At 37.0% G+C, this 27,233-nt stretch overlaps 1 protein-coding gene across 2 annotated transcripts in view; it reads left to right on the top strand.

Annotated features, from left to right (window-relative positions):
• LOC129239617 (maestro heat-like repeat-containing protein family member 1) overlaps positions 1–27,233 on the top strand; it is a 35,827-nt gene that overhangs the window by 1,363 nt on the left and 7,231 nt on the right. The window contains exons 1-5 of one of the 2 annotated variants that reach the window (XM_054875260.1): positions 17,953–18,171; positions 22,316–22,493; positions 23,761–24,119; positions 24,178–26,310; positions 26,544–27,183. In XM_054875260.1, the coding sequence (XP_054731235.1) occupies positions 18,060–18,171; positions 22,316–22,493; positions 23,761–24,119; positions 24,178–26,310; positions 26,544–27,183 (3,422 nt within the window). In that variant the 5' untranslated portion in view covers positions 17,953–18,059. Of the gene's footprint in view, positions 1–17,952; positions 18,172–22,315; positions 22,494–23,760; positions 24,120–24,177; positions 26,311–26,543; positions 27,184–27,233 lie in introns of those variants that run through there. The other variant, XM_054875261.1, reaches the window with a different exon arrangement.

Raw genomic sequence — 27,233 nt, 5'->3', positions numbered from 1 at the left:
AAGCTATTGTGCATGACAAAACATGACTCTTCACAGTATCTGCATTTTGAAAGCATACGCATACACAAAGGCCTTTACCATACACGTATGCTCATTAATTCATATAGATTTAAAATTGCTCGCAAATGTGCATAAATGTGTGCAAATTAAGAAAGTATACATCTCGAGTGGACTAGTCCTTTCCCGCCTACAGTTGCACTTTTTACTTGTATACCTCAGCGAAATAAATAATGAAGCAAACCGTTTTTTTAAGAAATCCAAATACGTACTTAATTTTTATTTTTATTTCTTTAATTTTAATGTACATTAAAAAGGATGAAAACGACAAGGCTTTGAAAACAATTTCATAAAAAAACATTTTATATATCATAAGTGAAACATAACCAAACAATATAGCCATACGAAATCAATAGCGTAACAAATACTTGTTGTAAAGTTGATAAAAGAAAAAATAAAAAAAGTAAAAAAATATTTAATAGTGTGCGTTGTCCCTACTATTAGAAATAATTTAATAGAGAATAATTTAAACGATCGACAATTGATGAAATGAGCTTTTAGAGATACGTAACTTCAAGTTCATCCCATTCTTCCACATTTGTTTTTTTTTTTTTAATCAACCGTTCAAATTGTGGTTGCAGCAGCATAAACATTCCCCATACTTACATACGGGGAATGCTGCTGGAGTGAGAGTCCTTGGCCGGATATAAATCCGGGCCGTTTCGGTAACGTAGAACCGACTGTCGTGGAAACGTCGTTCAAATTGTCGTTAGTTTTGGTGAACATTAGTAGATACTAATGTTAGGTATGTATGTTCATGAAACAAATAGTTTGTAACAATTCTTACAAATTAAAACAGCTTTTATTTGCTTCATTTTTTTTTTAATTTAATACGAGGTACATAGCTCAAGTGAAAATTTTTTTAAAGGATTAAGGGTAGTCAGAGGGTCAATCATTTTTTTTTTGCTAGTCAATTTTTTTATTTTACAAAAATAAAATCACAGCATTAATACATCCGGTTTCGACTTGACTTTAGCAAAATTTCAAAAAAAAAATTAATAATTGTAAAAGTTATCGCTGTTCTCTTTCTCCAGAAGTCCCTTGCGGTGATCATCGCAAGTCCTTGGAGATTCATCTAAAATCAATCGGACAAGAGAAATTAGTTTTATTAATAGATAATCTTGTGCCTGATCGAAGCTTTTTTTTAAATTAAGAATATGGCGGCCTCAGGAAATATTTTTCAGATTTTCGAGAAAAAAACCGACAATTAATTGTTTAAAAAAATCGAAATTTTTGAAAAAAAAATATTCCTTCGATCAGGCACGAGTTTTTTATGTTTTTCAAAAGCAGTATACATTTTATTGAAGTCTATCAAGCGGGTTTTAAGTTACAGTGATCACCAATTCAAAAAACAGTATTGAGAAAAATGCATTTAAAGTTTTGCTATCGATCGGTTGCTTTCAGCTGCTGGTAGCTACTTTTCTTTCACGGCATGTATCTCTCCAATACTTCATCTTTCCATCTGGCCCGTCGAAATTAAACTTTTTCTCATCTAGAAAAAAAAAACTGAAAAACTAAAAATTATGTTAATCCAGTCTTGCGACCAAAATTTAAGTTTGACAGCGAATTGCATTCGAGCGTATTTATGGCACGGTTTGCAGCTTTTTTCGTATTTGATTTTTTCGTCAAAACTCAAAATTTGCTGAATTCCACGTTTAGAGACCTCTAATGTTAACTTTCACCTGCACTTAACGACTTAATAGCAGCTAAATGCTTAAAATACGACGCTTTGTTCGCTCATCAACTTTAGAAGGACGGCCACGCTTTCCTTGTTTTAAGTAATCTTTGGGACTTTTATGAGTCTTTGCCACAGTAGTTGCGCTTATTTCAGCAATTTCCTTTTTTTTATCTTCCTGGATTCTAAAAGAGACTTTCCGGAGGGCATTTTTGCTTTTATGACCTACGAAATAATATCAAAGTCTTCAATATTACCTCAAAACAAATGACAATTAACGTGTAACAGAAAATACCTACATAAATTTGACGAATTCGGCGCTTACGTAAGGAAATTTGAATATCTGAAGGCTTGTTCCACTATTTATTTCGCACGGCAAAAACGCGTGTCCTAAAACGATCCCGAGAAAAGAAGTAAATTAAACTAAAAATTGTCATTACCTGCGAAATTGCATTACACTATTGTTACCAGAGCCTAAAAAAGATTTGTTGCGCGTTTTGTTGGGCTTAAGGCGACCCGGTGGTCTAGAAATTTGAAAAAATCGATTATTTGTTTTTTCGATATTTCGATATTTCTTAAGAATGTAGTGAAATTTTCAGGGGGAAATTCCCAATATTATAACTTCTACAGCCCACTAACTGGGTAGAGCGCGCTCCTGTACCTCAAACTTTACACTCATTTATCTCCAAACGACTTATTTCGGCCTGGTGTTGTCAAAAACTATTCAACCGAATCGTCTGAAATTTTAATGTGTTGTTCACAACATCAATGGCTATCGCCCGTACTAGAATCTTATTATTACTATTTTTTTTTTTATTAAAAAACTCAAATAACCCCGATTTTTAGAAGGACAAATTCAAAACCGCGCCATTTTCTGAATTTTTTTTTATTCTAGTAGTGGGACATAGCTACAGTCATACTGATTAATAACTTTTTTGGTTTTCGTGTTTCAGATAAATAGAAGAATCAAAATGGACAACACCGTCCAGGTCCAATTTTTCGGGAGGGTCAACTTCAGCGCCATTTTTTAAATTAAATTTTTTTTTTCATTTTTGTATGTAAAAGAAGTTAAATACAAATCCTAAAAAATTTAAATATCGCTTTTCATTTTTTTATATTGTAAAAATAATTCCTGAAAATACCCTACATTTTCGGGCTCTAGACCACCGGGACCCCTTTTAGTTGTATGGATTTTAAACTATTTGTTTCATTATTAATTTCGCTGCGCTATATAGATACAAATACCTAAATATCTGCCTAGGAAATTTAGAGCATATTGATATGTTGAAAATAGGTTTTAATTTAACTAAGCTTTCTGTATAAGATATGATATAAAATAATCCATAAAATTAGAGGGAACAATCGCAAACTCTACCGTAGATTATTGCTGCTAGCATCCTTAATAATATTTGTAGTTTTAAGCTTCTGTTCTCTTGATTTATAATTGTACGGAAGTATAAAAACGGCCTAACCTGTGAGATCAAATTAATTTTGTTTTTGACATTCATAAATCCAAACACCATCTGATAATGGGCAGTGCCCAAACATTCCAACCAACCAATTTAGAGTTCGCGATAACGAAATATCCAGGACTTAAACTGCGATTAGTGGTGCCGTACCTTAACAATAACCGCAATCACAGCAATCAGCTATGCTGATCAAACATATGGGCATCTCTGTACACGATTATAGGTGCCACACTATAACGCCATAACCATAACCGTAGCCATATGTATCTATTGATTTTTGCTGTTTCCCCTTGATCGTAAGCAGCTATGAAATACTTTGCATTTGCAATAAAAAAAATCGAATATTAGAAATGAACGGCGACAAATTCATTGACCTGGTGGAAAATTATATGTGTTTTTATGAAAAAATGCAAATATTGTGATTATTTCTACTTCAACATCAGCTGTTTATGGTTACGGCATGACTAATCGACAAATGCTGTAATGTTGCGACTATGGTTATAGGTACAGCTATGGCGTTATGGCTACGGCACCACTAATTGCAGCTAAGTACCGTCACTGATTATAACCTCACCACATGGTTCAATATAATAAATCGAGTTACGATTATTCGTATGGACTATTGAAAAGTGTGCCTCTATTTGGAATTCGCAGCGCACCTTTTTCTCTGCCACGATTAATATGTGCGTATTAAATATTTTTAATGGATACGGCCCCTCTCGATGCTGAGTCACTGCACTATGTCTATATCAACATAAAACTCATGCAGAATGTCAGCTCAACTACGTGCAAACAGCCACACAGCCGCTAGCATACAAACCCACTAATCCGGATATCATTAAGATGTCATTATCATTGTTATCCGAGGAAGATTAAACGTTTTTAAGTGCATACATACACATACATATACGAGTACTTACATACAAAGACTTGCTGCTCTTATCACAAAATAAGCGTTTCTTTCTTGCTGGCCCATAATAACAGAAATTCATATAAGAAAGAGTTAAGAATTCAAATTTTTATAGAGGAAATTTTTTCTAACGTAAAATTTAAACACATATAACCATATAAAAAATGTAGCTGTTTATATGTATGTTTTATGCATATAGTTTATGCATTTTCTGCCATTTAACGAATTATCGACATTTTTTATATGGGGAAAATGCAAAAGAGCGCCAGCGAAAAGAAAAAAATTCAAAAATTAGCGCAATTTTTTAGGTGCTTCGAATTTGGACCCTTACCAAAATTCAGCAGCCTATAAAACTGCATTCCCAGAATTTTTCTAATAAATTCTGACTAAAAACTTTGTAAATTTTGTACAAAGTTTGAAATTTTGAGTTATATGGTTTTTGTTGTGATGCGCACCATACTTTTATAAAACAAAAAAAACATATTCCAAAGTTTGCAATTTGTTGTGGTGCTATTATTGCAAATACAGGTCTACTAGGTGAAGTCCAAAATAAACAAGACTGGCGTCATAAAAATGTGTTTAATGGCGCCATCCTTTTATTGAGTTAGTGCGTTGGAAGTTACATCCCTAGCTAACTTTCAGTGAAAACTTTGTAACATTCGGTTCAGTGGAAGCGGAATTATTGCGTCTAAAGTGTCGCTATGTTTGTGTCATCGGTACAAAAATGAGTTTCGATGAAAAAGCTCATATCAGATTTTGTTTTAAAAAAGGTAAAACTTTAACCGAAACATTCGAATTGATGAGTTCATGAGGGGTTTACACGTTTCAGAGATGGTTGTGAGGACATAAATGACAATGAACGTACGGGCCGCCCAAAATGCACCGAAAACTTCATCGAATTTGCTCGTAAATTTATCAAAAATGAACCGAAATCATCGTTGAAATTCATGGAGTTGAATATCTACAAAACATCGATTTATCGCATTTTAACTGATCATTTGGGCTTACAAAAGGTCAGTGCATATTTCACTCCGCACAAGTTAACTGAGGACCAAAAATTGCTCAGAATTCAACATTCGAAAGACCTCATTAAAAGGCGAGAAAAGACGAAAACTTCCTTTCCAACATTGTAACTGGTGGTGTTTCCACATGAATCTGAAACTAAGCGTCAAAGTGCCAAATGGAAGGCAGCAGACGAGCCACCACCCAAAAAATTGCTATTGGAGAAGTCAAAAATTAAGTCGATGCTCATTTGCTTTTACGATTCCAAGATGATTGTTCACAAGGAGTTCGTGCCAATGTGCCAAATCATCAATGCAATTTTCTATCTTGGCGTTTCGAAGCGTTTGTTGCATCGCATTCGTCGAATTCGCCCTGAATACTGCGAAGGAGGAAACTGGCATTTATTGCATGATAATGCACCATCTCATCGATCCACTCTTGTGACTGATTTTTGACTCGAAATCGAATTTCAACTATCACTCACTCACCGTATCCGTCTGACATGGCTCCCTGTGAATTCTACCTATTCGGAAAATTGCATTTGGCCATGAAAGGAAAACGTTTTGCGTCCGTAGAGTCCATCCAAAATGCTTGTACCGATATCCTGAAGGAAACTCCGGTCAATGACTTGAAACACTTTCGAAAAGCTTTTAAATCGCGCAAAACCGTTTATCGAGGCCTAGGAAGAGGGGACTATTTTGAATAAATAAACTCGAAGTTATCAGAACAAAGCTTCTGTCGTTTCTATTTTAGCTCAGTCTTGTTTATTGTGGACTTCACCTTGTACTGTTTCAGCACAGTTTCGCGGATAGAAATTCCAGTAATTAAAGTTTTTATTTTAATTTAAAATCTTCATATGACATCAAAACAAGAAGCTTCCTTTTGCTTTAAGATATTTTGAAATGGTGCAAAACTATTGGTGTTTGTTGATAGATGGTGGTCTGGTTCCCTGGAAATATCTTGGCTACTTATGTGACGGTCTTCCTTAATATTTTGGCTTCTTAATTGGTTTTTTTTTAGCAAGATTGGTTGTTGTTGTGACAGTTCATCAGTCAGCCCTGCCAGTGCGGTGTTGCTGTTGAGGTGGTTGAACATTTCCACTGAAATGCTCCTAATTAGTGACCAGCACCGTTTTACTACCACTATCTCGTGTGATGATGTATTTTTGTATTGTGTATTTTGTTTTTTTTTTGTTTCCAAGTCAGATCCATTTAGTGAGGTCCAAGTATAGCAGCAAATCCTTTATCTCGATGTCTGAGATCTCCTTAATTTGCTGTAGGAAAGGCTTACCGAAGGATCGGAGTCGTGCCCTGGCTAGTCCCGGACATTCACATAAATGGTGGAAAATACTTTCCTTCGCCCCTTCCGCTTGACAGCTTCTACAGATAGGGTTAAAGGGTAGATTGAGTCTAGCTGCATGATCCCCTACTTTCCAATGACCTGTAAGGGTTGCAGTGATGCGTGAAATGTTTGGCCGAGAACATCCTAGCAGGTCATTCGTCCTTTGGATTTTATATGACGGCCATGTGTTTCTTGTTGTAATATATGTAGGTATTTGCTTCCATCTTCTTTCGGCTAAAGCATGATAGTGTGAAGCAATAGATTCTTTAAATGTGTTCAGTGGGGTGGAGACTGCCACCGCCTCTGCTATATCTAGTGTCGAACCTTTTCTTGCTAGCTCATTCGCTGTCTCATTGCCCCGTATGTTCCTATGACCAGGAACCCATATCAGAGTAATTTCAAGCCAATGGCTTAGCAGTTCCAGCTCCTCTCTACACTGTAAGACCGATCGTGTAGTCACCGATCGTCATTGTCTAGCTCATCTAACGGTCGGCCTAAGAAATATGCTGTTTTGACGGGTTGGGTTCAAAGGAATGGGATTGTTAGGTAAGTGGGTTTAAGAGGGCATGTGAATTTGTGGTTAGTATCGTGCGGTTTACCTTCACATGCATATATTTAGTATGTCGTGGTCGATTCTGGATAAGTAGAAGTTTGACTTGTTACAATATCCAGAACGTAATTGAGTCAAAGTTGCGCGGGTCTTACGAGGCAGCTGAAGCTCTTCATCTGCGATGAGGGGCGGTTGGACTCCGATGACGGCATTCGGAGGTTGAGAGTTTAGGAAGGTGTTAAGGGACTACCAATGAATGGAGTTCAGTGTCTGTCTGTATACTGTCTGATCCAATAGCTGTGGTTGTAGGTGTCTGGTCGTGAATTCCGTCATTGTCATTCCCACGACAGTCGGTTCTACTTACCGGAATGACTCGAGTTTTTTTCGACCAAAGGTTCCCCCTCCAGTAAACTGGCCCTGCGTAGTACGCTGAACCGCACCTAAGTAAGATTTGTCGGCGATAACGGTAAATTGTAGCATTTTTTTATCTACGAATTATCACTTTTCAAAAGCGCTAAAGTTTTACCGGTTGGGATTTATATTGCAAGAGAAGCAATTTAAGTTTAATGTCGCCGAACGGTTACGGCACTTTTTAGATTATAAGTAATTATTATAAAATTACTTTTTCTTCTTCTAAAAAAATCTTAAAAATTTAGAGTTGCACTATTTAATTACTAATAACTGGGCTAAAATAAAAGATGAATGTTATTTTATTATTTTATCTTGCAAATAATATATTTTATTTGCACATTTTTCATAAATTAGCTGCCTACAAATTCACCCCCATTAATATTTTTTTTGCTTTTGTAATCCATATGTTTTTCCCATTGTGCATGACCGCTCTAGCAAGCGAATTATCGGTTGCATAGTTGGGTGTGACTCACAAAACAACTTTTTATTTTTATTTTTTAAATAAATTGCATATTTTAAAGTTTGTTTACTTTTGCCATATTTGCTTTCTTTCTCTTTCTTTTACAACATTTGCAATGCACGTAAGTCAATTTTCTTTTTTTAATTCGATCCCCACTATCCACTATTCATAGGCACGATATGCCTTATTTACCCCACAAACAAAGAAAGTCGAATAAGCGAGTTAATTGTTGTTTCCCGTGACGAAGAACCGACTGCTGTGTGAACGACTAATTGCTTTCATCGAGGTATTTAACGGCATGTTCGTAGATGCCTTCTAATGTGTTTAGAAGGCGGCACATTTCCTGCGGTAGCACCCTACCGAAAATGCGTGTAGAGCCTTATAGAGATCTGTAGCTTTGTCCAGAGCATCCTACTACTTCAGCACCAAGTTTGCGTTGCAGTTTAAACTGAACCTCTTTATGAATTTTCTCACTTCACTGTAAGCAGCTTTTCATTTTTCTCTACTCCAACAACTCTATAAGTAGAAAGGAGTTTGCAAATGCATTCAACTCTTCGACTGGACCAACAAAGGGCCCAAAGGGATTGTGGTTTTCAACGGTAATTTTGTCTTGCTGGTTTAGCAAACTAAGTAAATAATTGACATCAAGCATGTTTGGGTTTCTAAAAATTTTACGTTTTTCTAAAGACATAATTATATTTGATTCGACGCTGGATGCCGCTGGAAAGAAGCTAGTCCTTGGAAAGAAGATAAATATTGGTGGAAGGTCGCTATTGTCGAAGTTTCTCGAAAAATTAAGAATTCCTTTTTTAAGACGGCCTGAGAAATTAAGTAATCGAATTCTATGACTTGGTAATAGAGTCGGTGTACCTCTGCTAGAGCAGAGTCTTACGTTAAAAATCATTCGTGAAGAGATTAGCTTAAACAGAAACTACCGGAATGAGCGAATTGTCGTTCTGAGCGACAGTTAGGCGGCACTCAAAGTGTTGTCATCCTTTGAGGGTAAGTCCTCATTAGTCCTTAAGTTTATTTCTCAATAAATTAATTGGTTAGGAATGTACAATCGCATTCGGCTCCTATTGGTTCCAATACACGAAGTAGCGGATATATGGCTAGAGAAGCTGCAGTCTCTTTATTAACAGGATCCGAGCTCTTTCTTGCTGTCGCACGGAGAAGTGAAGAGCTAAGGCTACTAAGAGATGTGAGCTGGCATCAAATTATGGGTCTATGCCAGGGGAAGTCTTTACTGGAGGGTGTAATCAAAAGAGGTTCAGGCAACTCATAGCCTTCCCCATGGACAGACTGAGATTGCTGTCGAGATATGATCCACTCGGTAGACTCCAGCTTCTCGACTTTCGCGCGAAGAAGGATGAAAAATATCTGCAGAAAGAAAGGCACATACGCTCGGGTTGTGTTCTACGCCAATAAGCAAAATTGCCATATTTGAGCGGAAAAGCAATCCGAAGCCATTCAATAACAGCCATTACCGTTTGCTGCGGCATGTGGGCTGTAGGAATCATCGAACTATATTTTTTCAAAGGCGAGGCTGGCGCCAATGTAACAGTGAATGGCGAACGTTATCGCGCCATGATAAACGACTTTTAGATACCAGAAATTGAAGCTCGTGATCTTCACACCATTTGGTTCCAACAAGACGGCGCTGCTTGCTATACAGCCCTTGAAACAATAGATTTACTGGGAGAAATTTATCTCTCGTCTCGGACCAGTGGAGTGGCCACCAAGATCGTGTGATATCACACCTTTGAACTTTTATTTGTGGGAGTATGTAAAATCTAAATGCTTTGTGGATAAACCAGCTTCGATTGAGACATTGGAAGCCAGCATTACTAAAATTATTCACGAGATATCGACCGAAGTCCTCCAGGGAGTCATTCAAAATTGGTGTTTCGGGATGGCCGGATTACAGTGCAGTTGCGGCCAACATTTGAAAGGGATTGCCTGTAAAAAATAAATGTCATGAATGATTCTACACAAAAATAATAAAGAATACGCCGTCAATTTGAATTTGCGTTGTTTTATTTCAATTTAAAATCCGATACCTCTAAACTGATCACCCTTTTGTTAGCCTCCAAAAAAGGAAACCTTCGTAGCAATAAATATCTTAGTATCATTTCTTTCTTTCTTTGTATTTGGTGGAGTGTTGTGTCCACGGATCTAGCCTTGCAGTAGAGGTGTTGACGATTAGACAGCTTTCTCAAAATCGATTTCTGCCAAATGTCCAATATCCAAATATCCAGCAATATTTAGAATTTTAAGAAAGAACGGAACTAGCTTCACGGCCTAAGTGGCATGCTTGAGCCTTTTAAAGTTCACACCAAACTTTTAGCGCTTTGGTTAGTTGGGTTTATTTTATTGAATTTTATACTAATGTACACACACGAGAGTATGTACTTGTATGTGTGTACATACATACATACATACATACATATGTGCTTTGCGTATTTATACGCAAATTATTGGCCTGTCATTCAATTGCCGGCAGGTCGCCCACTGCCATCTCACTCTCTGATAGATATTTTCCGCAGCTTTTCCGCCGCTTTCATGCTCAACTCGCATTGTATTTTTAACATAAAAACAGGAGGATTTTATTGATCCACTGACATGCGACAATTTAATAAAGCTGTAATAAGCACAGCTTATGCTTTCACAAAGTTTTTCATATCACGCTTTGTTGTTGTTTGTGCGTATTTTATTGCACGGCTCGGTTGGTTACCTGTTGAGCTTCATTAAATTTTCTTGTGGTTTGTTTTGTATATTTAAACAAGAATGTGTACATTTTACTGTTCTGTAGCATGCAAATGTAGTAGTGGGCTGAATTTGTTGATCGTTTAAAGGTAAGCTGCCGCTTAATTTATGTGCGCGTCTTATCTGACTGAAGTTGGGCTCTATTTTTAACTGATATGCCCACATTCTAGTGGTTATTTATCTATGTGTGTATGTAGAAATGAGTTTTTAAATTCACTTTATTTAGCTCACTCGACTACTGCATAGCATCGCAGCAATAAATAAATTAGTTTTTGTGCATTTTGATTTTTTGTATTTCGATTAGCCTTTTCAGTTTTATTGGTACTGTAATTATCCGTACTTGAATTTAAACGCAAAGATTTGTGCATGAAAATATTTTATTAAGCTTTTCAAGTATTCAGTATCAGTGCAAGCCAATGACTCATATTAGCATATATTGTATGTATGTATGTATTTATGGATGCATGTGGAATGACCAACATTCATGTGGTCATGCAATAATGCGAAAATTAAAATACATGCATACATACATTTGTATTTACTCCGAAACAATAACTTTCAAACTGCTAAATTCATTGTAAAACCATGTGAAAAGTAATAAATTGTACTGTGAGCCTTCAGTATTTAGACATGAATCAAAATGGTGAAACTCCAAAAATTTCAGAATAAAAATAAATTATTTTCTCCTCTAAAATAAGGTACGTTTCTAATCGTAAACACCCCTAATTTTTCAAACTGTTTAATTTATAGATTTCAGAGGAAAATAAATCTGTATAAAAAAAATTTTTAGCAAAAACGTATTTCCAGGCGTTTCAAAATGATAAGACACTGTTTAATTAAAGTGTTTTAACAAAAGTTAAACAAAAGTATAATTTTTCGATTTTTTCTTTTTCTGTCGTTTAGAATATTTTAGTATTCTATGGAAGCACCATTTGTTTCAGCGACACAAAAAACCTTGTTTTCATCAATTCTGCTAACTTTTTAAGTAAATTTACATCTAGAGAAGCCCTTTCTGCCTTAATTGCTGCTTTAAGCTCGTTGGTGTTTTCAATTTGGCGATTGTGGGCGTAAACTCTTCTGACTAATATACCCCAAATGTTTTCTATTGGGTTTTAGATCCGGAAAATACGCCGGCCAGTCCATAGCTTCTATGAAACAATCGTTCAATACTGTTGGGCATGTGAAGAAATCACTTGTTACTTCAACCAGCTCTTATCATGCCGAATGCATCCGCGCACTTAATTTCGTTTTTCACACAAAATTTGATACAGCTTCTTTGATCCATCTTTTTGAATAGGTAAAAATCGAAGACGAGCCGAAACACGTGCAAGCAAAGCAGCCGTCAACAATTAACTGAACACTCAAAATGGTCGAACTCGTCGGCATGACTGAGAGACATGAGTACCAATATATCGCCACAAAAAAATCGAAATTCGAATATACGTTCCTCTTATTATCTGAAAAGAAATTTAAGCTGCCGTGTATTGAGAAGAAAATATCATTAGAATCAAGTTTACAGTAACACAATATTCCTAAGTCAACTATCATGCAACTATCGGAAAAACTGTCTGCAAAGAAATAGTTTAGTTTCTTCTTCTTGATTCACGCAATAACCTCTAGTTTAACAAATCGCGCCAGTCGTTTCTTTCTCGCGCTAACCGGCGCCAGTTAGGCACACCGAGTGAAATTGAATCTGAAGGTTTGCTACAGCATATAATTAATTTCTTCAAAGCTCCAAAGAAGCGCATCAGCCATCAAATATAAAGTGTTGATTGATAAGTTATATATATTTTAGTCTTTAAACCAAAAACGCAATTACATATATATATTTTTATTTAGACATATATACCAACCCCCCTGGAACGTACATTTGGTAACTTACTATTGGTCAATACTGTGCGTGCACGTGTACGTGTATGTATACTCGTACATGAGTTACATGGGTAGATAACAATAATCTGCCATTCATATGGTTTGTTCGTGACATTACATGTAGGGTATTGACATTAAATGTAGATTTTTCATGGTCTTTATTGATTTCGCAACAAAGCAAGCCCATAGATTGTGTTACTATAACATTTATCAAGGGTAGTAAAAAATAGCATGAATTAGTTGTAACAAAAATTGTCTGATTATTGATTACTATAACGCAGTTTTATTGTTTCGCTGATATTCAATCATTAATCGAAATTAGAAATGATTCACAGACATTCATAAATCTAATATTCATTCGAAGTTCGTAGGTTCTAACCGTAAATAACTTTCTACTTGATAGTGCTTGCCTGTTGGCAAACATCCGAGTGCGTTTCAGTCAGGAATTCAGGAATAGTGGGGCCGCGCATACAAATTGCATTAAATTTTGTAAATTGTATTTATACATAAAATAAATACCATATTCATGAATTTGAGTTAATTTCATTCCATTCAATACGAAATGAAGTCTTGCACTAAAAACCAGTCCTTTAAATTTTTGATATCCGGTGCACTAGCGGAAGGAATATATCTGTAGATTACCGTCACTGTGTTAAATAACTATAGCACTTGGACTTATTAACAAGCTTTGACAATTTATTTGCTTCGTATTTAATTTTATAAATTTTTTTATTACCCAAAACCACAAAAATCCAAATTTCCAATTTTCTACAAATTAAAAAAAAATTCAGTAAATTTTCATCAAAATGCCACACTTTCTAATCAGAATTTTTAGAAAAATATCAGGGATCAATTTCATAGCCCAATGAGTTTTGTTATAAAAAAGGGCTGATTTTAACTGACTCAAAAGTCGCGTTGATTTTTGACATTTTTTTTTTCTCATAGACTCGAAATTTTTTTGAAGTGAAGCTTCTTAGGCATCGATGGACGAGCGAGAATGAAGAGTAAAATTTCACGGCCATGCAACGTTTTGGGCACTTTCGTTCCGCGAGAGAGAAAAAATATGTAACGTAGAGGAAAAGGAGAGAGAGAGCTATACCTCATATACATATCTTAGATACACTTTAGGCTATTTTTCCTGAGTTTTTCTTTGTGGTTGCTAATTTCTAGTGAGAAATAGCACTGCCTACTTTTTGGCGCTTGTTTATTGGTGCAAACTTGTGGGAACTATATCTTTGGTACCTACTTTTTGGCGCTTGTTTATTGGTGCAAACTTGTGGGAACTATATCTTTGGTGCCTACTTTTTGGCGTTATATTTCCTTGGTGCCTACTGTTTGGGGCGTTTTTTGGTCCCAATTTTTTGTCGTTTTTTTTTTTGGTGCCTACTTTTTGGCGCTTATTTCCGTTTCCTGGCTAGTGCTTGGTGATAAACGCTCGGAGTAGTGCGCGTTGTTGCCATGGTTTGTGTCCAGCGTTTACCTACACCGGTCGACCCTTCTCCATTTTTGTCTATTTGTATTCTCTGCTAATGTTGTGAATTTATTTAGATATATGTATGTATATTCTTTCTCTCTCTCTCTCTCTCTCTCTCTCATTATCTCTTGGGTCTCTCCCTCTTTCTTTGTATGCCTTGAATGTTTCACTTCTGTTATGTGTCCTACGCTACACACACTTTTTCTGAGATTTTCAAGATTCACACTGCTAGAATGCCACTTATCTCATTTCTCCCTTAACTCGACTTAAGCATCTCTTTCATTTTCATATGACCGCTTTTATATAGAATGAGTCAAAAAAGGCTGCCAAATTACCGAAACATTGGAAATTAAAAAAAGGTAAGGTCAATAAATTGGCCAGATAATTCACAACACAAACTATCCTTGATCCGCACAAACGATCATATTATTGCTGTCGTTGCTCGTGTGCACATGAATCCGATAACATCGATTCGCCTCAGATCTCAGCAACTCAACGTTAGCCACACGAGACTGCATTCTATGTGAAGTCGTCATCTTATTCCCTTTTAAGATTCAATTAACTCAGACATTGAAGGTAGAAATCTCTTGCTATGTTAAAATTACCGTAGAAAAGCGAATACATTCAGAGCGTCTGACTATATTTTGGTTTTTCGATTAATGGGATTATTCGACTATTGTGCTTCGAAGTCAACAGCGTTACGGGCAATGAAGAACGCTATAGAGGCATGCCAAATAGTTTTGTTTAGTAGTGTAATGAAGAATTGCATGAGAGCGCAATTGGTTCCAGCAAACTGGCGTCAAGTGCCGCACAAGCCATTCCGAAATCGATCTCTGTAATAGTGCGCCACTATGTTCAATACTGATGTAATCAGTTTTTGATGAGATCAGTTGACTTTCTCGCCGCTAGGACTTAACACCGCTAAACTTGTTCTTTCGGGTCGATCGAAAATTGAGGTGCTTAAACAAAATAGTGTCCGCACTATTGCTAAAATGGAGGTTGAAATTTTGGAGAAATTTGATATTAAATTGGGTTGCTAGGTCCGGCTACTACACACCCAGTGATGCAAGCCTTTTAAATAAAGTTGTATTCGGTAATTATAAATAAATAATTAAAAAAATAGTGCAGGAGCTTACGCTTCTAGTAAAGAAAGTCATATTAAAGTCATCATAATATTAAGTTTTATAGCATTTTAAAAATTAAAAATTTTACATATCAGATGTCTATGGATCGATATGGCCACGCCTGTCTATCCATCGAATAACGAGCATGGATTGAGGCATCTCTATGAAATTTTTTAACATATCCCATTATTGATGAAAGCTTGATATTTTTAAAGTGCCAGCTAAGTTAAGTCCCCCATCCATTTTTCATTTAACATTTCAAAAATATACAAAACTAGCTTATACCCGTGGGTTTCACCCCACATTTCTATCAAAAAGTATGCAATGTAAATAAAACAACTTTAACTTTTTTAAGTCAGTTTAGGTATTATTTAAAACGATCGGATGTACGACATTTTTTGTTATATTATTTTGAGTATAAATAAAAATGTTTTTCGGTGCGACAACTCTGGAGCAGGCTACATATAATTGGCCATGGGTAAAACATGAGTTGGTTAGATTGACTCCTACTATAGCTAATGATTGTCCCTGAGCTTTACTTATGGGCATTGCGAAAGCCAGTCTAATAGGAAATTGGAGGCGTTTAAAATTGAAAGGTTATCCGTCGGTATCATTGGAATTCTTGGTATGAAAACTTTGTGGTTTTCAAAATTTCCTGATAAAACCATAGCTTCTATAACATTCGGTAAAAGTTTCGTGATGATTAGCCTTGTGCCATTGCATAAACGTGGAGGATCCAAATTACGCAGCATAATTATCATGGCCCCCTTTTTAAGCATCAGTCGATGAGGAGGAATTCCTGATGGGTCCAAGGAGTTAAGAAACTCAACGGGATAATGAACAGCCTGGGATTCTTCGACGACTGTGTCAATGGAATGATAAGTTGTGACAGTTCCTGGTAGTACTTCTTGAATTTTGGAATTAATGACATTTACATCGTCATTCTTAGGTGCCAAAATTGCCCTTTCTCGAAGCCATCTATAGTTTGTGTGATTGGCTGAAATATTTGGAAATACCCTTTCTATCAAATCATCGGCTGATAACATAAGTTGACAAAAACCTGGAGGAAAAGAAATTAAATTTGGTGGTAAAGAAACTGGTGTTTTTCCATTGCCTATTGTAAGTAGTTGTTCAGAAAAAACTTCTGTTGAAGCATCTCCTCCCAAATGTGCTCTCATATTTGTAGAAAGTCAATTTTTGAACGTAGTCCCATAGGTATGACGATTTTAAGCAGGCATTCACTTCATCTGCGGCGGTTCCTTTCGGAATAACTGGAAGAATTTGTCGAAAATCCCCTGCCATTAAGAGTAAGGCACCACCCATGGGTTGATCATTACCTCTCAAGTCTCTCAGAGATCGGTCTAAAGCTTCCAGCGACTTTTTATGGGCCATTGTGCACTCATCCCACACGATTAGCTTACATGTCTTTAGAACCCTACCTTGACCTGAGTTTTTGCTTATATTGCACATCGGTGTGTCAGATATTTGCATAGACAGTGGTAACTTAAAAGCTGAGTGAGCTGTTCATCCGCCACACAAAAGGGTAGCCGCTATTCCTGAAGAAGCAACTGCCACAGCGATTTCTTTCTTTTCTCTTACATCAGCCAATATCAAATTAAGCAGAAATGTTTTGCCGGTTCCTCCAGGCGCATCCAAAAAAATTAATCCTCCCTTATTTTCAATAATCATTCCTTGAATAGTTTCGTACGCGACTTTTTGATCCGTAACCTCTATCGTTGATAATATAAATTCGTTTCTATATCAAATGGTCTAACCCCCATTTTTCTCTAAGCTCATATTTTTTCTAGGAGTACTAAATACTAACTTCATTAAACTTTTTACCAATTTTTGGTATTCTACCATAAATGCGTCCAGTAATATGCAGTATGAAAAATCCCATTTGTATAGGAGGTGTCACGCCCCATTTCTAGCTATCACCAGTTTTCATCTGCACCTGCAGGTATTAACCTTATATAATCTCTTACCAAATTTCAGTTGTCTAGCCCAAATACTTCCGGAGATATGGACAATGAAAAATTGCATTTATATGGGAGGTGCCAAGCCCCCTTTTTCGTTTTTCTCAGTTTTCTTGGAGGTGTTAGGAATTAACCTCATATAACCCCTTCCCAAATTCCAGTAGTCTAACGTAAATACTTCCAGAAATACGGATTGTTAAAAAATCCATTTGCATGGGAGGTGCCACGCCCCCTCTTTAGTTATACGCAGTTTTTGTGGATGTGGTAAGGATTAATGTCATATAACCCCTTACCAAATTTCAGTGGCCTAACGTAAATACTTTCAGAAATACGGACTGTTAAAAACTCCATTTGTATGGGAGGTGCCACGCCCCCTATATATATCAAAATATTTTTTAGCCTATGACCATCCCGGTAAGGTATCCAGTTCGTGTTTCAAATTTGGTTACGATCGGTTTATGCGTTTAGGACGCAAGTCGATCTATAGATATGTACATACATAATTTGAATTTTATATATATAGATATACAATTTTAGTCACTAATGAGAAGAAATTTCACAGATTTGGCATGCAAGATGATTAAAAACAAAAATCATTTGAATTTGCTTTCGAAAATAGGTGTGAATATTCCTCTTTAAAGCACCGCTATACCCAGCTCAACTTTAACACCAAATAATGAGAGAAAAAGCGAAAGCAAACCTTAAAAAATCACACAACTTAAATTTTAATCTTAAAGGTGCTCTGCTGCACCAGTGGCATACAGCGAAATGGTGCTTGACTTTCAGTTGAAATCGTACAGTTGTCGGCGTACGAACCAAAATACCTGCTATCGCTTAACGCAACAAACGTGGGGAAATAATTTCGCTATGCATAAAAAGTTAGAAGATATTTTGAAAACTAAGTGAAAATAATCGCACACATAAAAATTGATTCGGACGTACATTAATAATAATTTCGATTAATTTGCCACAATGCTGGATTTTATAACAAAAATTGAAGTTGGAAAAAGTAAGAAGCCAACTTCAGTTACAGCGCATAACAAAAATAAAGCGCTACGAATATGCGCAAAATGGCATCTGAGTGGTAAATAAAAAAAATAAGAAAACATGTTAATTACGAAAGAAAAAAAATTCTGTTAAAAATTCTTGGTTTCTTCTATTTTTTAAATTTTGTACAATTATTTGCAGTATATAATTAAAAAGCTCGCTGGTCATGCAATAGATGCGAAGAAGTGAGAGAATCTATGCAAAAAAAATTCAGGAAAAAAATACAAATTTTAGGGTGATCCTCATTTTCCATGCAAAATGGCCTATAATAAAAACGCCGCTTTTTTAATTTTCTTTTTTTTTGGCCATCTGAAAAATCGCGGTGTTACATATTTAAAAAAATGGATATTAGTCTCCACAGGTCAAGAGATCAACCTGGGTAAAATTTCTCCTCTACTAGATAAGGTCGTCTGGAAAATTAACTTTTATCGGCCACAATGAGATGTTGATTAATCGGCGGAGTATAATTGTTAACTACAAGAATAATCGTTGCTATTACCGAAAATTGACTTACTCCAAGAACGATGGACTACAAGAATGAAAGTAGGAAATGTAGATTGAAGTGAGAAAAATAGAGTAACGTGACCAAATTCTATAGGAAATGCGAGTGAGAACTAAGAAGAGTGTGTCAAAATAGTTGTTTGTAAACAAGCAAACAAAAAAAAAACTGGAGCTACGTCCAAACATGATAAATAACCCGATTTGGCTGAGAGCCCGTTAATGGTCTGATGTTGAGCATACCTCTGCATTCTGTACATCGTGAGTTACGTGGGCTCTCAACAGCTGGTTCTATCAATTTTACTTAGAACCGATTAGCGGTTGGTGGAATGTACAACCTTCGGTATTCTCTCAACTGTGGTTTCGTATATCCTAGAAAGCTGTTTAGATCAAGCGTCTACTGAAATTTGTGCTTGAGGATCTTACAATTGTTATGCCGCTTCCGAAAATAGATAGCTTTTACCATTGAAGGAAGTGTCGAGTACATTTGGCAACTGAGTACTTCAATATCAACAGTTGGTTTCGATATTGGAATAGTTATTCCTAATTTTGTAAGTAGGCGTTCATTAACGATAAACAATTATGTGTATCTGCCTCAAATACTGAGAGAGCAAAGTTCATTGCAACAGAGGAGCTAATTCTGTGCTGGAAAAATTTTAGCCAGCAAAAATTATCCACCACGAAAATATCTGATATGTAGCATATGATTGAACTTTTTATATGTAAACAAACAAATTTATTTAATTGTGGAATCTAGCATTTTGTAAATTGTTGCCCTTTTGCCGGTTTGAAATTTGCAGTTTATATTCAGAAACGATAAGAACGAGTATACAAAGTAAATTTATGGTATTCTTTTAGAGAAAACAAAAATTTGTAAACAAACTCAGCTGATAAGTCTTCTCCTACCAGTTTTTGCAAGTGGTATAATTTTCTGTTCGTTAACTGGCTTTTTTTTCTCCTTGGGAGAGAATTTTCGCTTATGCTCTTGAGTTGAATTAATGGTTGCTGATCATGGTGAATTTCTTTTCCTACCAGTTTTTGCAAGTGGTATAATTTTCTGTTCGTTAACTGGCTTTTTTTTCTCCTTGGGAGAGAATTTTCGCTTATGCTCTTGAGTTGAATTAATGGTTGCTGATCATGGTGAATTTCGGCTCTGAGTGAATTTGGCAGAATCGGCTGATGGGCTGACATCACTTGGGATGTGTTTAACAAAAATTAGCTTGTGTTTGTGATATAGGAAAAAAATTAACCAATGACACTTCATTGCCATCTGAACAAACGAACTGATTAAATGAGTGTGTGAGTATACATGTGAAATGATCGTGAAAAATTCGGCTGAATCTCCCAATTTTATAATTTAATAATAATATAATAAGATAATTTTTTTCCTTGAGAGAGAAATTTCTCTCTCTCTCCAAAAGGAGAGGAGGGTTTGTTTAAGTGACCACACAACTCGACGCTGTAGACGACGGTGCGTAAGTGTAAGTGCGACGGCATTTTGATCCTAACCTCACCCCCAAAAACAAAAAAAGGAAACATCTACAACATCTGCTCTCATTCCTGCACTTTTGAAATATCGAATTTGATACTATCCTTTCTTAATAAATGATTGACGGTTACATGTCTCTAAATTTTATTTTTTTTTTACATCTGAACTGTTTTAGATCTTGGCTCTTGCCTTTCTTGGCCTAAAAAAGCACCTGCGTCCGTTGCAATTCCTAGATCCCTAAGGCCATAAAGACAGGGAAGAGATGAAGTTAGTGTTGTTCATTAATTTTTGTCTTAAGGAAGATTTTTGGCGGAAAATATCGTTGGGTAAATCAACTTATATGAAATTTTCACTTCAAATCAACCTATTCGGTGAGAGAAAATCATGTTTTTAATAATTTTTTTGATTATTACAATTACTCGATCAACCAAAGTTTTGCATTTCATGAATAATTTAAAACGAAACAAATATTATAGACGTTACCGATTACATCATTCCAGAAAGAGTTCTCGTTCAGCAACTAATGAATAATACTCAGTATTTCATAATTTAATTTTTTATTTAGTATTTTCGACTTTTCAATTTTCAAACGTTTTTTATAGTAAAGTCTAATGTTAAATTCATTAAAAAGTCCATAAAAACATACGCACAAATTATTAATTAAAAACAAAAAAATAAATAATTGGCGCGTTCACTTTCTGTTAGGTGTTTGGCCGAGCTCCTCCTCCTATTTGTGGTGTGCGTCTTGATATTGTTCCACAAATGGAGGGACCTACAGTTTCAAGCCGACTCCGAACGGCAGATATTTTTATGAGGAGCTTTTTCATGGCAGAAATACACTCGGAGGTTTGCCATTGGCTGCCGAGGGGCGACCGCTATTAGAAAAATGTTTTTATTAATTTTGCTTTCACCGAGATTCGAACCAACGACCTCTCTGTGAATTCCGAATGGTAATCACGCACCAACCCATTCGGCTACGGCGGCCGCAAATTATTAATTAATATCACTTAAACTGAGTTTAATATTTTTAAGACAGCCAGACCGTTTCCGTCCCGTCATATCAACACATGCAGAAAATACAAAATATTAAAAAATAGTTAGCATGGAAAGAATTCATATGACACATTTCCAATTAAAAGTCATCCTCTAATTCTTTTTTCCTATTAGCTGGTTGGAGCCTTAAATTTCTTATCTCGAACTAAGAGGGAGCACCTTACTACACTCTTTACAACCACTTTTACTTGGCTCTAAACAACTCCAACTTGTTGCATTCCATAACCCGTCAATTGCATACTACAGTCAAACCTCGACAACACGAACGTATATAAAGTTTCCATATCACGAAGAAAATTAAGTGGTAATAGGCTTTAAAGGACAAAAATAACAAAAAATAGGTAAAAGCGGTAAAACATACAATTAAGTGAAAACCTGGAATTTATACGCTCACAGTGCGCCTAACTTACCTCTCTGTAAGGATAATCCTATAGCACGACATCTTGAATTTGCACAAGACAATTTGGCATGGCTAGTAAAAATCTGGTGGCACATACAATTGAATAAAAAATTTTTCTGCAAAGCTGTATCGAATATAAATATTAAGGCGCCTCCTAATGCGGTCTATAACACAGAGTTGACTACAAAAACTTTAAAAGGTGTTGTAATAGCCTAAACATTGCTAATAAAGAAGTGCTGCTGGAGTTGCAATCCTTGGTAATTTATTTGCTGTAATTGTAATTTATTACTGAAGTGGATTCGCCGCTGGGAGGTAGGTAATGCTGATTCGGGTTATGGAGGTTTGACTGTATACATACATACATACATTTGCTATTATACACTTGCGATAGCATCGACGTGAATGTAGGTCAATTCGATTACTTCTAAGGCTTCCTCGCCCATGCAAAATATTCGCAAACTGGCCTGTCAGTTGTTGCTGTGCCAGCAGTCAACCGTTGGCAGCACAATCTGATTCATTGGTAACACTCATTTTTGCTGCGAACATAGAAATGAAGCAAAAAACAGCCCAACCAACACGTAATTCACGTAATTCATTTAGATGTCCATCCCGGATGGATATATCCCACGAACATACATTTATAAATGGTGGTAACAAACTTACTGACTTTGAATGCTGTGTTAAAATTATTTTTCAACAAGATTTCCTATCTTTCTATTATTATTTATCTTTCTTTTGCAGGCATTCTACACAACCTATTCGAAGGTCTTATCGATAAGGATGAGACTGTGCGTACGGCCATCAAAAGTTCCCTCGTCAAGATTTTGGAAACACATCCGGCGCGCGCTACCAACATACTTGTGGACTATCGAGAGAGAAACCCTAAACTGCCGGAACAAACAGTCATCACATTGCTAAAGTGAGTTGAATTTTTTGTGAACAAATTTGCCGTTGACATGAATTTGAGTCGTGGAATGCCATATGCAAAAGAAAAAATTTAATATACCCTCTCCTTCAACCAGTCTCCACTCTCGTTAAGATTCGCGCAGCTCCGATTTGTTTAGGTTAATGGCAAATGAGGAGGCGACTTAAGTGTTGGGCAGTAGTGATAATAAAAGAAAGATAAATAACTGCAAGAAAAAGCGCCAACCCTTTCACCTCACTGGTGCCGGATGACGTAATTAGTCCTCCAAACGCAGAGTAGACCTTCCTCGCTTGCTTTCACCAGCCCTAGATATCCCATTGAATATATTCAGGGCTGAAGCACTAAACCAAGGCCTTCATAGAGCTTACACAGCTTAGCATTCCCTTTATCCGGAAAGGTCCATAAATCTTTCGCGAAACTTGCTCTCAAACAATCCAAAAACCACCTTATCGGAGATTGCCAACGGAATGCTACTGAAAGAACATTCCTTGTCCAAATCGCCCAATGTCGTACTATTGGTAAAATTCATTAGGATTTTAGTTTTTGGATTTTAGTTTGGCTGTTATTGTTGTTGTACCTGCTAACCATTCCCCATAAATTTTTGGGGAATGCTGCTGGAGTGACAAACCTTGGCCGTATATTAACCAGGTCCCTCCGATAACTATCGTGAAAACGACGTTGGACTCTAACGTTACAGCCCAGAACATGATCGATTCATTTAAACAAATTTTGATCGGCTCAAAGGATTCATTTATACCCTAGTTTTTTTTGTTTTGGGTTCTGACAAAGTTGATGAGAAGATGTTTCATCTTTGAGACTAAATTTTCTGAATATGGCGCAGAATTAGCTCTCAAGATCGTTGTAGTTTATAGTTGGGAGCCCAAACGGCGTCCTGTTCCCTATCTAACCGAAACGAGCAACTGCAGCATAAACTTATGCAACGAAGCACAATCTCCTATTTGATGTTCATCTTACCATTGTGCCTTATCGGATTGGTCACTGACTTAGACAACGATCATTTCCTGCCCAGTACTAAATATTACTGACAGCCATGCAACTATGACCAAATCTGTCGCCTTTATCTGAGAAAGTAAGGAGGCGTTGCATTATTCTCTTTCTTGTAGTAAACTGAATGCCGTATTAGATCTTGATAATGGTGATTAAGTTTACAAATTCCTATTCGAATGGGATTTGTGCTTTCATCCTTTTTTATGGATTTATCTAATAAAAGGCGGTGATGCATTTATCATTTCACTTTCAGAGCCATCGAACGAGTAGTCAACTCAGATACAGCCGTACCCTTAGAGGCGAGTAAGAAGCTGATAACATTAGCCGTAGCGGAGCTGACGCGCTCATCCGAACATCAGCCACACATCCAAGATCATGCACTGACCATTTTAGTGGCCATTGGCCGTAAAGAATGCAATGCGGTTATGGAAGCATTGATGGCCAACACCAAAGAGGGCGCTATCGCACATTTCATGGTAATGCAGTGTTTGGGAGCTATGGCCACGGCAAATGTCGCTGGTGTTGTGCCTTTCATCAAGCCGATACTCGCGACTATACTGCCGAATCTGGGTGGCATTAAGCACGACCACATCAAGCAAGCACACGCATATGGTTGGTCAGGGTAAATTATATTCCGCTTTATATAACTAAACTTTTTTCTTGCCTCTAGCTATAGGCCACTTCAGTGAAGCACTACTGGAACACTCATCTACACATGGTGCTGCTGCTGCCGCCACAGCTGCAGCAAGCACCACTAATGGCGAATTGCCACCTACCTCGACAGCGGCACCCGAAACTACAGATTTTACAACTGATTGTGCTACCGAAATTTCGGTTGCTTACGATGTACTTTTCAATCAATGGCTGAATTCGCGTGAACCCAAAGTATGCGTCGAAATATTGCAAGCACTCTCTTCGATGTATCCGCTGTTGCCTGTCGACAAGATACAGGATCAATCACCACGCCTAATACCACAAATACTGGCGCTTTATCGTCGATCGATTGAGCGAAACTCTGTGACGCAATTTCTCTCGTCGGTGTTGAAAACAAATATCACATTGCAACCGTCGGTGTTGGACACAGTGGCCGAGCCATTAATATCGAATCTCTTCGATTTGGTTTGTGTGTTCCCAGACTACGAAAAGCCACAGACTGTGAAGGGCCATTATGAAGTGCTACGTTGCTTTCACCTGCTCTCGGGCATTTATGCAGCGAAGATTGTGGACACTTTATTGATACACTTGCGCAACAACAGCGAACGCGATCGTATCAAATCGCTTCTGATACTCACCCATCTGATGAATACGTCCACGGCGCAAATTGAAGATAAAATTCACGGTTTCTTAGAGTGTATCAAATCGATGATCGTAACAGAGAAGAGCATCAAAATGAAGATGACTTTACTGAAGACCATAGTGGCGTTATCGCAGAAGGGTTTTATCAAAGAGAAAGAGTTCGTTTGGTTTGTGATACGCTACAGTTGTAAATACACAAAGGTGAATCAAGAGCACGGATCACTAGAGGAACACGCCAACTTTGTGCTCTCCTGTGAGAACTCGCTCTTTATGCTCTCCTCCACTGCTGGCACAATGGATGAGTTGTTGAAGCGCGAACTACTGAACTATTTTGTATTACTGGACTACACGGATGTATGCTCGAATTTGGCTAAATGCCTGGCTAGCCTCTTCTCCAAGTCGCCGAGCATCGAATATGAAATTGCGGCTGATGATGAGAGCGACGAAAAGAGAGAGGGCGCTGGTGAGGAACAAGGTAAAGAAATTGGCCAGTCTAATACAAAGAGCGGCAAAATAATTGTACCATGTCCGGAGTCAATATTTGGAAGATGTCTCGCTCTTTTGGGTCACTCTGTTAAACGCTCCTCCAACATATTGTCATTCCTAAAATACTACTATCCACATTTGAACCCCGAACTGAATACGCTGTGGGATAAACGCATACCCGATCTATTGCTGCACATCAATAAAGAGCCGGTTTTTTCACGCAAATTAATTGAATTCATCACCGAAACGGTGGAATACTTGAATGCGCATGATGAAAACTTCGCTGAACGGCTGGTTAACAAAATGTCCGATCAATTGAATCTATACCCCATAAATACGCCGCACACCGAATTTGTCGTGCCTACCTTGTCGATCGAGCGCGGCATGTTGCTGAAATCGCTCGCATTGGCGCTGTGTTTTGTCACTGAATTGCAAACCATAAATGCTAAAATCGATATGATCATCAACTCGGCACGACAAGAGAAACTCGACAAGCATGTGAAGCATGCGGAATATGAGCAGAAAATTGCACCATGTGCCGTGGCGCTGGGCTATATTTCACGCAAACATTTGACCCATTTAATTAAAAAATTAGCCGAACTGGCACATATTGGCGGTCGAAAGCACTCGACAGGTTTCTTCAGCAATTTGCACTTTATCAAAGACACACACAAAGAGCAGGAGATGTACAAGACGAATTTATTAGTTATCAAATCATTCGGACACATATTGGACGAATCGGATCCCGTGCAGTCGTTGCAGAACCTCGACGATACAATACTTAATTTTCTCATTCTGCAATTGACCGGCACCAAAGATCAGACAATTATGTCGGCTATCCTTAAGACTCTACTTAGCATCTGTAATCAAATAATTGCGACGAAAGAGCAACTAACCGCGCCGCTTAAATATCGTAAGCAGATAATGGAGGCGGTATTTAGCATACCAATCGAGGCGCCATTCAACGATCTACCGCTACTGCCAACCATTTTAAAACTGGGCACCGATTTTATACGCATTGGTAGGAAATTTGACTAATTTTAACTCATATTACTTTGAGACTAAACAATTTTTTTTAATTAAAATTATTTATTTTATTTGTTTATACATTTTTTTTTTTAATTTTTTTTTCTTTCTATTTATTTATTTTATTATTTAGAAATTTCTTTGTACCAAAAGTAACTATCACAAGTTTTGTCTTCTATAGATCGCTGATTGACTACTTTTTAAGCAATTTTCGTTTATCTTTTGCAGGTGGCGTTGATACCACAGAGTCGGTCGATGGTAGTGTTATATTCGAAATTGCTTGTAAAAATTTTTTCTCATGCGCACAGCATTTAAAAATCAAGTTTGATTCACCCGAGGAAGACGAGCGTAACAGTTTTCTGGCAAAACATTTAAATGAATCTTTACCGGAATTAAATGCCCTAGCTAAAGCTATCACTGAAACGGATCCATCACCTTCTACACTTGATCTAATCATTTCGATTTTAGAGTCGTGGACAAGGGACAAAAACTCAGAGGTCCGCATTTGCGCCTCACACGTCTTCAATAATGCTCTGGATGTGTATATAAAGACGATGAAAATTGGCTGTGAGGCGCCTTCAAAGTTCAATCAAACTGGTCAAATGTTGGGTAAAATTGTTCCGCGTTGTATAGATTCGAACGGCACAGTGCGCCAGGTATCGGTGGACATTTTACAAAAGACGCTCGAAATATCGTGTATTTATGAGACCCTCACCATTGCCGACAGCGAAACCGATTGGGTCAAGGAGATCGAATTGGTGAAGGAGCAAATCATTACGGATGATCCAAAGATGATTTACCATTTGGCCGGTGAAATAGCTAAAGTAATATCTTTGCGCATGTCCAATTTTCAGTATTTACAGTTTTGGTAAGTGGCAAAAATCGAATTAGATTCATTGAGTAAGAATTTATTAATCT

The sequence above is a fragment of the Anastrepha obliqua genome, chromosome 2 (genome assembly GCF_027943255.1).
Source record: "Anastrepha obliqua isolate idAnaObli1 chromosome 2, idAnaObli1_1.0, whole genome shotgun sequence".
NCBI lineage: Eukaryota > Metazoa > Arthropoda > Insecta > Diptera > Tephritidae > Anastrepha > Anastrepha obliqua.
Note: the sequence above shows the minus strand (reverse complement) of the source record. Positions and strands in the feature narration are given on the sequence as shown.